General features: G+C 35.3%; 1 protein-coding gene across 4 annotated transcripts in view; it reads right to left on the reverse strand.

The window, feature by feature from the left end:
* Window positions 1-14,460, reverse strand: part of DOCK9 (dedicator of cytokinesis 9) — a 96,168-nt gene that overhangs the window by 50,365 nt on the left and 31,343 nt on the right. For all 4 annotated transcript variants that reach the window (XM_031059536.1, XM_005424120.2, XM_031059535.1 and 1 more), the window contains exons 5-11: window positions 14,318-14,387; window positions 10,253-10,348; window positions 9,515-9,649; window positions 5,807-5,981; window positions 4,458-4,525; window positions 541-615; window positions 307-447 (exon numbers count right to left, since the gene is read on the reverse strand). In XM_031059536.1, coding sequence (XP_030915396.1) covers window positions 307-447; window positions 541-615; window positions 4,458-4,525; window positions 5,807-5,981; window positions 9,515-9,649; window positions 10,253-10,348; window positions 14,318-14,387 — 760 coding nt within the window. The remainder of the gene's footprint in view (window positions 1-306; window positions 448-540; window positions 616-4,457; window positions 4,526-5,806; window positions 5,982-9,514; window positions 9,650-10,252; window positions 10,349-14,317; window positions 14,388-14,460) is intronic.

A 14,460-nucleotide genomic window follows, 5' to 3' on the forward strand; every position in this document is an offset into this window, starting at 1 on the left:
ACTGTAAAAATGTGTATGTAAAAAAGATAAGTAATATTTTCATGAACACATATGGCCATCACCCTAGGTATTACTGACAACATGTAAAAGACAAAAAATTTCTCTCTCCACCACCCAACAAAAATATTAGCAGCAAAGTTACTTTATGTAGAATTTAGGCCTTCATTTTGATTTAAAAGAGCAAAAATCCCCATAATATAGATTTTCCAATCACATCAAGGAATCCCTGTCATTAAGGATAGTGCCCACCAAACATTAGGACATTTATTTCCAAATCAACAGAAAGTAATTAGATTAATTATTTACATTTGTTGTTGGTCCTTCTTCATTTTCTGCAACACAGCTTTGCAAATTAAAAGATAAATCATTACACCTTACAAGAATTTTTTTTCCAAATTTCTCTTCAAATGGCTTAACTTCTGGTTCAATACTAGAAAAGTCAAGTTTCTATAAAAAAAGAAAATAAATATTAAGGTAAGTTTGCTTTCATCTCAAAAGGATCAACATAAAATACCCCTGCTTCCTTGTAAGAAGTCTAACCTGTGCATCTGGATCCAAGGCAAAAAGTTTAACTCTGCTTTCAGTTTTCAGCTTGATTTCTGCTTCTCTGGTACTCTGTTCAAAATAAGAAAAAAGGTCTTGATATCATACTATTAAAGTGAGCTTTAATTTCATGCTTTTTTCTGTGATGTTCAAAGCTCCACACATTTTTGATTCATGCATTCATTTCTACCTTGCTGAGCTTTGTACCTCCTGAGTTTACACTGATCAAACATGACTAAGCACAAAGTGAGAGCCTCTTCTCCTAATGCTTTTTTCCAGCCCTAGAAGTACAAAACCTTACATCAGCAACATAGAACCTTCCATTTATATATCTGCCTCCTCAAACAATAACTTCCATAATCCTATTTTATTTAAATAAAAACACACAGACACATAGTATGACTGCAGGTTAAAGCTCAGAGCTATCCTGAGACCATAAGATTGCTGAGGAAACAACAGATCACCTAAATTAAGAAACACCATCATAGCTTGCTTTCTTTTTTCTTTTTGTTGGTTATTTTTTTTTATAACTTTTCTTGAGCTCTACAGCCAAAGAAGTGGTTTTCCTGTGGGCAGCTGGAGAAAACCCAAAAAGTTCCAAAATATGAACCCTTCACATTTAAAAGTTATTTTGCAGAGTTCACTGTACACTGGGATTTGTAGATACCTATCCTTTAACAGTAAATCAAAAGTGAAATGGAACAAAATAGAATGTGAAGACTGATGGTATACATAGGTTATCTTTGTTTGAAAAAGGTGTCATTTAAAGAGCATTCTATGATTTTTAAAGTCACAGGACATGACAAATGAACAGATGCATGTACCAAAATTACCCACACAGGAGAAATGCCATTCTTAAAGTAGCAGCTGGCTAAACAAGGATACAAAATATTACATTACAGGCAGGTGTTTCTTTTTGGATCAGCCTGTATGGGTTAAAAGAAATTACAACCCAAAATTCTCATCACTGGCCATCAGCCGGAAGTGATCTACTGTCTACATCTGCTTTGCTGGAGACTGAAGCAACTTCTACTATGTCTCAAGAGAAAGAAGAAACAAAACAAAACAAAAGAACAATCTCTAAGAGCTCATAACCATACTTTGAGGTTGATAACAGGAATTAAAAAATAGAATTTGGCTTAGAGGATGTATTACAGAAGAGAAAATTCTGAGGTGCTATTTTGAATATAAATGCTCCAATGGTTTTCATTTACTTTACTTTGCTAACTTTACACAAAAAGAAGAAAAGAGGAGAGTTGCTGTGAAAGAGACGACCCAGATACTCAATACCAGCACAGTACTGGCAGAATTAGCTTGTTGAACAACTGGTATAATTGGAAAATAGAGGAAATGTAAAACAGTTTAAGGATGACAAGAAAGTTGTGTGCATGTTCTGCAAAGGCAAAATTTAGTGGCAAGAACAGAGGAGAAAGATTGCCCAGCGATAGAAGCCAGACAGAAACTGCTTCAGCTAAAGCATCTTGAATAGTTTTAGATTCTTTAGTGTTTTGTGCACGAAGACCAGATGATTATATGCATTTCTGACTGACAGAACAGGGGCAGTTGTCAGAACTCAAGAACTGAAAATGCATGAACCTGTTACCTGTTACCATGAACTCTGTCTACAGCACATCAGTGGCTCTGTGATTTTATTGCCTCATCTGTAAAACTGAGACAATATTTTCCCACCTCAAGGTATTCTGGGACCAATAATGGTTAAGGAGGTGCTTGAGCACACTGATCATGACAGTCACAGCTACTTCAGAGGTCTAATTTATTTTAAGATTAATAAATGCAACAAAAACAAACAACCCCAACCAACCACAAAAAAAAGTCTACTACAAAACCCCTTTATTCACTGCTGGTAGTTAAATTACAGATAAATGGAACATGAAATAGGTAGGAAAGACAGATTGAGACAGATGTGTGTGCATCTAAGCACTGAAGTGCAAAGTACCATCTTATTTAGTTTATGTTATGAACTAACAGCTACTGATAGAAAAATGAAGGCTTGGAGATGTATGTACTCACAAGGGTTAAACCCTTCCTCGGAAATCTGTTTTTTCCCCTACTGTCAGGTGCTCTACAATCACCCCTGAAGGAATTTCTCTCTCCTCATAAGGATATGAGGTCAGCTATTGTGAAATTTTCCTCCTAGAACTAACAAAAATAATAGAGCAGCTATAACTCTTCTAAAAGAAAGCCCAATGCCTTGCAAGGCTTCCACTGGGGAAAAAAGAACCAAATCCAAACAACAGCTGAAAAGACAAGGCAAGATAGAATAAAGGACAAAAAATCCTCCAAACAACACCATTTATATATAACAATCAAGTTAAGACACAAAGAGTAATGAAAATGGGCAGTTTTCCCTGTAATTTTCCTCAGGAAAAAAAGGGCTATGAAAATACATTAGAGGAAAAAATTATTTTGAAAGGCAGTGTTTAGGAAAGGTGAATTGGAAGGGGAAATTAAAAAAAAAATGAAGGAAACAGAAATGTAAATGGGTCATAACAATGGAATAAATAATAATAATAAAACATGCCCGTGCTTAAAGAGCTGAGCAAAAATAATATTCTAACAAAGAACGAGCTTTAAGAGCTGCATGCTTCTGATCCAAAAATTATGGAAACAGGAAGTGGCAACTGGAGTACAAAAACTATATGCAGCCCTGAAGTAAAGTCCCCTCTGTAAGGAATATGGACCATAAGCATTATAATAACTGACTGGGAAGAAAGAAAAATCTTCCACAGAATAAGAGCATCTAATTTGGATTTATTTCTGCAACAAATTTTCATGGCCTCATGCAAATATGCTATTTGATGCTTACAGCCCTTCCTAGGAATCTTTGATTATATGCACCACAATCCAAATTAACTTCCAATTACAGCTGTAGCTGGAGCTAGATTATCACATAACAGCTTTTTGTGTACATGTGCTAAATTGATTACAAAGCAGTAACAGAAAGAATTAAGTCAGCCAACCAATTTGGGTGCTAAAAGCTTGTTAATGTATTCTGACTGGATCCTTTGATATGTTAGCCACTGTAGTAAATAGAATTTGGTTTGCTTATTCTCAGTTCATAAGCTGCATTACTTTCAGGAGGAGTTACTAGGTCAGACAGATCCTCAGGAAAAAAAGGGAGAGCATTCCAGAGAATGGTCAAGCAAAAAAGTTTCAATTCTCCAGGCTGTACCACACAGAAGAAAGAGTAAGGAAGTCACAGGAAGGAGTTTGGATCCTGCAGCTTCAATAAAAAAGGTCACCAGTTTAAGTTCTTCGGTGAGTTAACAAAAATTTCTCCTTTACAAAATTCACAAAACCAACTGCAACACAGAATTCACGGATTTAACTGAAAGCCTGCAAATGGGCTGAGGAAGAGTTACTATTATTTTCTATTTGGTTCCATTTTATTTCATGCTTGTTTATATCATACTTCACTAAGAAAAAAATGGAAAAGCAAGAACCATGGCAACACAGGAAACATCCATGGACCTGCCAGTTCATTATAAACACAAACATCTTAAAATACATTCACTTCATCACTGCTATTAAGCTGCCCTGGATTTTTAAGTCTAAAAATAAAACTTGACTTTAGTATAGCTAGATTTCTATAGAAACACTTTAGCACTTACCTGAATGCAACAAATCAACACAAAATATAATGAATTAATAAAATAAGACATGCTGAATTTAAACAGCATATTAAGATTTATATAGGAAACTTCAAGATAATATCGCATTTCCTTCCAAAAGCAGAATATAATGAAGCTCAATAATCACACCTCATAAAAGAGCTTCTAAGCTTTCCAAGCACCACAAGCTACAAGCCAATGCCTTACCTTTACTGAAAGTTCATGTGGCTAACTTAGGTTTAATACTTTATATTCCAAGTTGACATTTACAATATATATTACCTTGGCAATTTCAGGATAGTAGTTATCAAAACTACTTGATGAGCTTTCCAGTTTGCTTTGTTCATCATCTGAAATTATAAAACTCATTTTAAAATAAATATAAAAATTCCAATGTGCTCACAAAACTCCATAGCAAAAGAAATTCATCTTTTTTAATCTCCTACCCCCTCAAAAATGACAACCATTAACATAAATAGGTTGTGGACAACTGCATCATTTTGATGCAGTGATTCTTGAAAGATGTAACTAGTTACAAAAATCATTAAAGTAGCAGTTATTTCTAATCTTACCAGAACACATCTTTAATTTTAATTTTAATATCTGCATGAGGCAAGCAGATACTCAGTGCACAAACTTACATTACTCTTTCCACAATGCACTGTAACTTGATTTCAAAACAAGTTCCCTCTGTTCATTAGGTTCCCAGCTCTACTCACCAACAGTTACTGGATTTACAAAGCAGTCATTCAGTTAGCTATAAACATCTTGCAGTGCTAAGGTCAACTAAGGACCACAGACTAAAATGTCTTTCCCAGAGCTAGATGCTTCTCCTTTTCAGACCTGCTTTTTTTGCAAACATCACACTAAATTCTCACAGTCTTTGAAGACTGCGATATGTCTTTTTAAATTCTAATGATCCCTTTTGGTACTTGGAACTATCTGTAAAAAAACAACCTTTAGTAATATCCTCCAGGTTCTTTTGGATATGCATACAGTTGGGTTCACACCAGCTTCCCTCCCCATCCACCCTCAAGAGGAAAAATGAATGATAGGACATCTAGACTATCCTTTGGTCACTGAAATACAGGTGACATACACTGAATTCCTTACAGATACCTGCCTGACCCATTCTTAAAGAGCTCCAACAGAAAGGATTCTACACTCAAGCAGTCTATTTCAATACTTGCAGGAAATATTTGTGGTCAAGGGAATTAAATTTAAATTTAAGCCCCACACTGTAACCACCACTTCTACCTACAGTGACCACAGAACAGATTATTTCATTTTCAGTAGCATTTTACACATTCCAAAACAAGTCCATCCTAAGTTTCTTTTCTTCCTTAAACTGCCTCAGTCCTGATTCTACATTATGGGTTCTACTTTTCTAGGCTTAATCAGTCTCATTTTGTGGACTTGACTTAACTGGAATCAATACAGAACAGTACTGCTTTAATGCCCAAAAGGTTAAAATGCTCATCAGTTGAAGTGGGCAGTGAAAAGGCCTGTAATTTTTATGACCAAAGAAAACAAAAAAAAAAAAAATTTAGCCACATGAAAGCCCTTCTTTCCAAAATGCAGGTAAGAAGACATGGTCACATAACATCAGCCTTGCTGGAAACTCTGCTTACCTTCGTGGGACTCGCCATTTCTTTTTTCTTGCATTGCAGCCTCAAAGTTAAGCTGAAGGATTTTGTTCAGAGTGTTTATCCACTCTTCCATTTCAAGTTCACTGTCTGCAGCTAAAAGGAAACTACTCTTGTCTTGCATCTTGAGCTCAAATGCGAAACGTCTGACTTTATTGTTCTATAAGAAAATAAAAGACCTGTGTAGCATTTCACATACTGTCTAACCACTACCAAAGGAAGTTACACATATTTCAGATATTCTATACAAAAATACAGTTTGATATTTTGAAAAAATGTGTCATAATGACACTTTTTGCTCTCTGACATTTGATCTTTTGAAGTTATTCATAGCACTGCAACGAGTGCAAGTAGGAAAGAGAACAGCCTGTATTCCAGTTTCCAGTCATCATTCTGCTTACAATCATTTTATAAAAACCCAAAAGATCCCATTTCCAAATCTTTATGTACTCAGATCACCTAGAAATGAAGCTAACTAAGGTCTACTAAAAAAAAAAAAGAAAACAAAAAGCATGAAACACTATTATATTTGAGTGACAACTGTAACCAACATAACCTCAAATGGCCCGATATTGTTCATCATATAGATATACATAAAGCTGTGAATCGGTTTGTCCTTTTTTCCTCAACCATTTCTGCCATCCTTCTCTGCACAATTTAAACCAGGCTTTCAAATGCTACTTAGCCTGACTCATGTTTCTGGGAATGAATTCAGAAATCTTAAATGAAAATTCTATATTATCATCAATTTAGTTTTACAAATTGATAATGCATTAGATAAACATTAAAATTAACAGAAAGGCAGACTTAATGGTTGGGAGATTTTTGTTTAAGTTAAATTAAATGCCAAATTACATGTTAGTTTCACTGTATCTCTGATTCTTCAATTAACAGACTAACTACTAGTTGACAAAACACTCAGCTTTCTACCAAAGCTGAGTTTCTGTCAAGCATACAACAAAAGTGCAGACTTCAGACAGACCTAAGGCAATCTTACCAGTTGAAGTCAGTGCTGAAATAAATGAAAAATCCTGAGAAAAGTAACCTCTATGTTTGACAGTATAAAACCTTGACACAGGCAGTAGATGTCACAGATCTCAGATTTCACAAAACACTGAATTAGAGCAACTATACCTACACATGTGGCTGAATGTGTGAATAGATACACTGCATATATTATGTGCTCCACATCTCTGATCAGAAAAGTCTCAATATAATTTAATATTAAAACAAAAACCCCAACAAAACAAAACCAAATCCGAAAACACCAAACAGAATTCTGGGAATTCCAGCCTCTTTATGTAAGTTTGAGGGAAAAAAGAAATCCACCCAAACCAAAAACCCCAAGCAAATAAACCCCCCTACTGCACAAATTCGGCATTACTCTTGATACAAGTTCTGATGAAGCAGCATATTCTGGTCTAACTTTATGTCTATAAGTGAAGTCAGTATTTTTCTCTCAGGCATCTACTGTCTTTGAAAAAATAAGTAAGCAAATGCACTGAATGAATTCAGACCAGGGGAGTATTATAGCAATGCAGCAGGAACTAATCTCCCCTCACTGAAAAGACTGACTCTGAAACAAGTAGTTTCATTCCAAGAACAAAATCTTGTAAGCATAACTACCTAAGAAAAACCATTTCTATGAATTCCGTGTCAGACTACTTCAAAGTAAGATGCCTGAAGTCTTTACAAATTTTGTCCTTTGTTTTCTTCTGTTAAATGGAAATGCAATTTCTACTGTGTAGATACCACTTTTTTCCCATATGAGTTTTTAAATGCTAATTCAACACCAACAGTAAGAAACAGTAAATCAATAAGGTCAGCCATAAAGGATACAGGACATAATATAAGACAATAAAATGACACGTCTGGAACAGGGATATTTATGGATAATATTTGATAGTTTAAATCAGCATTTAGCTGCTCCCCACCAAAAGTTCAAGTGAAGAAAAGAGTTATTTTCAAACCCCTTTATTCTAGCCACTGAATAACTACTTGGCTTCTTGGAAGTGAGCATTAACTGGTTTTGATTTTGCACACGATGCTAATTCATAACTAGCCTCAAATTTTTACACGCAGGTTTGAAGACCAGGTACCAAGATGATCATTGAGGGTACTGTACAATACAGTACAGCATTAAGAGAGATAGCCAACTATAAATTTTAAAGCATCCAAAGTACAGTTTTACTTAGAGATGACTGTATCAGCTCTACTTGCAGAAGAACAAAAGAAACAGTAATACATTGTTTGTTTTAAAAAGCAAGCTTCTGGCAGAGTCTGAGGAAACTTGAGGTTAATTGGATTGAACGGCCGGAACAGAAAGTATGGAACAGTATGAAAGTATGTGTGAGGAAAAGAGATTTTCAGGTTTTAAATCCCAAAATGAGAGAACAGTTAGAGGTTAGAAGGGGCCTCTGGTCGTCACTTCATCCAACACTCCCTCCTCAAGCACAGACAATTTAGCACAAGATCGTGGTCAGGAAGCTTTTGAACATCTCCAAGGATGGAGACTCCAAACCTCTCTGGGCAACCTGTGCCAGTGCTTGGTCACCCCCACAGTGACAAAGTGTCCCCTGATGTTCAAAGGGATCCTCCAGTGGTTCAGGTTGTGCCCGTTGCCTCCAGCCCTGTCACTGGGCATCCCTGAGCACAGCCTGGCTCTATCCTCTTTGCACCCTCCATGGGTATTTGTATTTATTGACAAGAGAACAGCTGTGTTTAGGAACCACTTTTGTGTTTGTTAGCTTGTTTTAAAAACACAAATTAAATTCACTTCAGTGGAGTTGGCCTGAATTGTATCTCTAAGGCAAAATAATTCCTGTAAAATTATATATATAACTTGCAATATGATAACATTTATTACAGTTATAAGATTTTCATAGAAGTTACCTATTATATGTGTATCCAAAAGAAAATATTACAATATTTGGGTGGAAAAAATCCTCTGTAAAGCTGTTTTATCTCTCTGTGTAAATCTCCAAACAACTTTATGTTACAAAAATATTATTTAAGCAATACCTTTTTATTAAACTTTGCCTATTTCTTTATTTATTGTACAAGTTGAAAAAAACCCTAAGACCCATGGGGTTTTTCCAGGTATGCTGTGCCTAACAGAACAGTTACATGCTGTTCTATAAATACATAGCAGAATCACAAAAAAAATGAAAAACAATCTTTTCTTTGGCACTTGCTACTGACAAACATTTTACCAAAGCCCTTAACTTTTCAAAATAAAGAAAAGCACAAAAAAGTAACATTAGAAAGGTCAAACGAAAGCATCTGGAAGGGTGTTTGAATTCAATACAACTCCCGCAACAAAAATCCCACACAAGAAGCTATGAAAAACATTTTACAGCTCATGCAAGCACAAAATCTAACTGAAATAAACTTCAATTTTATGCTGTCCTTTGCCAAGTTTGGGCTTCTTTGTGCATTTGCCTTAGAATTTGGTTTGCTAAGTACTTGACATCAACCAGTAATTTATGTTCTTTTCAGAAAGATTTCAGAAATTCAGTCTCCTGCCCTTTGAAATCTTGTTCACTGCTTTGGCAAGATGCAGCCTGTCTACTTGTTTCTCTGCATAATAGGTACTTATCTACATTCAACAACACTAATCTATATTTTAAATAAAATTTCACTTGCTAATAAATACCAAATTAATTGGCAAACAGGCAGAATAATTATAATTACCTGAACCACTCCCATGCATGAATCTAGAAATATTGATCCTTTAGGTTCTTTTGATATTTTTTCATCTTTGTAGAAATTGAGATTATAGGATCCATCACCAAGCTGGATTAAGTGGAAAAATCTTCTTTTAAATGACTAGTGAAAAGAAAGAAGGGAAGAAGAACAGTGACAACACTAGTATTAATTAGTTTACATTATATACTCAAAAGTGCTATTTACATAGTAGGTAATAGAAAAAAAGTTTTTATTTATAGATAACATAATCAGTATCTGCAGAAAAGAAAACAGAAACCATTAATTTAAAAAAATCAAGTTATGATATCTGCAGCAGGACTGTACTATATCATTTGACTATTTTTGACCTATTCAAAGGTATTTAAAACTGACTCTTATAATATACATAACAGGCATATTAAAAATTACAGTTTTATATCAAATACAAACAAATGAACCCCCATCAATATTACACAGTCCCTCTTCCACTAAAATCACACAAGGGTACAGCTAGGAAAATTTTACTCCTCCCATGTATTAGATTTTTGATGGGGTTTTTTTCTGATTTACATAAAATAAAAGCAAGGTTTCAGATATATGAAGTACATACAAGCTTCCCTCTTTCTTTTAATACAACCTTTTTTAGAACTAAACCACATACCACAAATTGACATCTCCAAGGCCCAGGGATATTGAATATCAGTGCTCAGGTTTCTGTTATATGTAAGGTATTCTTAAACTTACTCTCATTGTCACACTGATTGCACTGTTCATGTTGCCTTTGTACAGCCATCCTTGTTTTGTTATTCCACCCTTCTGAGACCCAAGAGATGCTGCATCCTGGAGATGAAGAAAGGAATACAGGGAAAGGAAGAAAGAAAAGAAGAAAAAAGAAAAGGTAAATGTTTGCGTCACAGTCCATGTAGTACTTATCAATAATTTCAGAAGTAATTTTAGAAGTTGGAATAACTATGGTTATAACATAATGATAATAATGTACCATGAGTCCCTGCTGAAATTCTATAGCTTTTCAATTATTTTATTTAAAGACCTGGCATGAGATTGACCTCATCTAACTTTTGCTATGTAATCTGGCCACTTCTACAGGCTTTATCTACAGCCAACAGGATGATCCAGCCTACAGATAGCTACATGTTAGTCAAGACAACTCCCAATGAAAGAGGGGAATGAGCGAACAGTCAAAACTTAAAACATTTGCTTACATTTACCTTGTAACCTTTTCCACAAAGTGTAAGAATTTTCACCAATTTCTATTGCCAAAAAGAACAATGAAAACACATGCTTATCCAAAACTTCAATCAAGATTTCTCAAACCATTTTACTTTACATACAGTACTTCAAAGACATTACTTAAAAATTTAGAGAATTAATTCTTGAATTGGGTCTGCCCTTTTACAGATCAGAATCAAAGCTTTGCAGAGAGAACGAGACTGAACTTGGCAGTGATGGTAAGTTCACAAACAGCAGATCCAATGCAAGCATCACACATCACACCCACTGCCTGTACCCCACATCCATCTGCCAGGGGAGGGAACTGAATGACTGCATCAAAAACCTTAGGATGTTACCAACTTCCAAAAAGCAGCCCTCTGCAATCAAAACAGATCAAAAAGACAGATTTATAACTGCCATGGAATAAATATTAAATCATCAGTTCCAAGTAATCTTTTAGAGTACTACGAAGCTGATGTTACCATGGTTTCCAGTTGCTGTACCCCATTTTGAAAGAAAACTACTAATGAATTAGACATGTAGGAGGATTTTCATCCATATAAAGGAGAAATACTCCTGGTAATTTTTTTTACTGAAACATTCAGAATTAGCTGAGCATCCAGCTGAAAACAAAATCACAAAACATCCTCGAGTACTTCAAGTATTTTTCTAATTCTTTTTTTCGGCTGTTAAAGAAAACATGCAACAAAACCTGATTAAATAAGGGGAAGAGAGTCATTAGTTCAACAACTGAACATTAAACCAAATCTTGGAATAACATGAATTTGTTTCTGGAACTGAATCAAGGAACATTCTGTAAAATGTTACTAGGTAATTTATTTACAGATTAGTCTGTCTAACTTGCATACTTGTAAGCATATGCACATGTGAACTTCAAAAATCTGTGAACAGAAGGCAAAAGATGCATCAATCTGACCTTTTAAAATTTACTGTCAGCTTGGGACTACTGAAGTTTGGCCCAGTAAGGATGACAGGGTCATCATCAGAGGATCTGATAATGGCCCAAAGGCATAGAACAAAAATACTCAGTAAATTTTCATGTGCCCCAAAGAGTCCCACTGTCCAAGCAACACAGTTATCATTTTTCCATATTTTCAAGTCATTAGCCTCCACTGCTGTACTATTACCTGGATAATTATTTTTCTTGTAGAAGAATAAAGATACAGACACAACTTAAAACCCTGGGTTTCCAAATATGACTCTATATGACTCTTCACCTCCCCTGGCATGAGTTATCCCCAAGGAAAGGGTGGGTTTAAATCACTTTTACAAGTGGAAGGCCATGAGTAGATGATGAGTTATTGCCAAACTTGGCACAAAACAGCCAATGCTTTTCTGTAATTGCACAAATCATGCATAGGATCACCTCACATGACTAAAATTCATTCATTACAAAAATTAAGATTTAGCTCTATTACGACTCCAGTTGCCAGACTTTGAGCTGCACATTTTCCAACTCTGTTGAGCTGCATGCTGTTTTCTAGCAATAGAACTGAGAGTCATTTCGGCCTCTCTAGTTACAGCATTTCTTCTGTCAGGCAGAATTCCTGCCTACAGAGCCAAAAAGCTACTGAATCTTTCCAGCTGACCATCTGTTCATACAAAGGAACCCGGGATCCAGTTGTTAACACACCACTCTCACACTGAAAACATACTTCCTGTTTCCAACTGGTAAGGTAATTTCCTCACTTTTATCATTACTGCTGCACACTGTGCTGCCCTTTTTAAAGTGATCTTTCCCACAAACTTGGCTCCAAAGTTTACTTCAACAGCAACTGTTTCAACAAAAACAATCCTGTATCTTGATCCCATACCAGATTGAAAAATTCCATTTGCAAACATCAACCTGACGGCTTGATAGCCTGAATTAATTTTGGATAGGTAATTTTCTCCTTTTTAGTGATGTGTGATTAAACTAATATGTATCAGATTCTCCTGCTTTTTAAAATCACTTTTAGCTTTTTGTTTTCTATGATTCTCTTAATAAATCAGCTTTCTTCAAACACAAACAAAAGTGAAACAAAAAGACCAAACAACCTTCAATCTAAGGTTTGCATCTGTGCTTTTTGGCATAGAAAAATATTCATGTCTGAAAGAAACACCTCTGGCATGAAGTCTTCGCTTGATGAAAGAATTTATGGTCCCCCCACTGCATTGTCCCACTAACTTCCCTTTTCCTCCCAGCATGTCCTCTTCTTGTGTTTATTTTCTAAGTTCCTCAAAGAGCAGCAGAGCTCTCCTCCAGTGACTGTACTTCTGAAAGAGATACCCTGTTCCTGCCTGCTCTTACAGGACACAGGCACTCCTCTCTACCTACATTTCCTAATAAAACACATACTTCCTGCTAATGGCCAAATTATAGTTTTTCAGTGTTTAACTAACTCTACCCATAATGTATTTCCTGGTAAAAATTATAGTCAATTATATACCCATTTAAATTTTTAGTGTTTAATTCACTGTTTTCTAATACGCTTCTGTTGTCAGAAATATTATCACAGTAAATAATGCCAAGTCTTTTAAATGTCAGTATAATAGTAATCATAATTATTCCCATCCTACAAATAGGAGGTTTTGGATATAGATACATAAAGTTATTTGTCCAAATATCACAGTGCAGATTAATAGCAGTGCTGGAAAAACATCAGCCTGGGACTCTCTGCTTAGAAATCTATCTACTCAGATAAATTCCCCAAACAACTTCTTCACATTTAATCCTTTCATTTCATATGCAGCAGTTCTGAGTACCAGGAATTTAGAAGCAAAGTAATTGCCAAGAGGTAAAAAAACCACAAAAAAGAAAAAATATTTTATTTTCATTCTTGTTTGAGATGGAAGAGTTCAAGTAACTGTAAGAAAAGGTAACAGTGGCATTTAAAAACATGCTTTGGAACAGGGTGTGGTAAAAAATAAATAAATCACAAAAATAACAGAGGCAGTTGCTGAAAAAAAAAACGTCTTTGGCATTCTAAGTATACTTGAAAATTGCTTGATGCTATACATCTCTCCTTTCCCTAAGTCAACAACACCAGAGAAAAAATCTAGGAGTTTTAGTCAATTTTTAAAGCCTTTGTTTCCATGACAGCTCCTCAAGTCTTATCCTGTGCTCAAATTTGTGATGAATTGATTTTAGCTCACCCTGCATGCTATACTGTCATGCATGCTGAAGTGTCTGTGCTGTTGTTGTGCTGGAACAGATTCACCTATGATTTTATTCAATTCCATGATTAAACTGCAGGAAACACTTCCCTCTGGAAACCTGCCTACATAGACACAGTATAAAACAGATTTTATGACAGCTGAAGGATTATATGTCACCAAGTACTAAAACTTCAATTTTATTATCTGTCAAAACTTTTTCTGGCTCACCTGACAGATCTCCAGAGAACAAGGTTATTTGAAAGGAGACAAGATAAGTAACGCTTTTCCCAATAAGGTGGTTCAAGCTAATCTCTGTTTTCATGTCCTGACATCAACACTTAACCAAATTCACAACCTCTACACACCCAACATTCTTTAATGAAAACAAGAGAAAGTAAGGAATTGTTATTATCTCACCTCATCTTTATCTGCTTCTTCATCCACTTCATATAAATGAACAGGAAGCTTGTCTGGCTTTGTCCCTTTACTACAAAAGAAAAAGCTTCTGAAGTACTAGGAACTTTATTATCAGTTACATATTTTACTGACGCAAAAATTAA

This window comes from Geospiza fortis, unplaced genomic scaffold (genome assembly GCF_000277835.1).
Source record: "Geospiza fortis unplaced genomic scaffold, GeoFor_1.0 scaffold84, whole genome shotgun sequence".
Lineage (NCBI taxonomy): Eukaryota > Metazoa > Chordata > Aves > Passeriformes > Thraupidae > Geospiza > Geospiza fortis.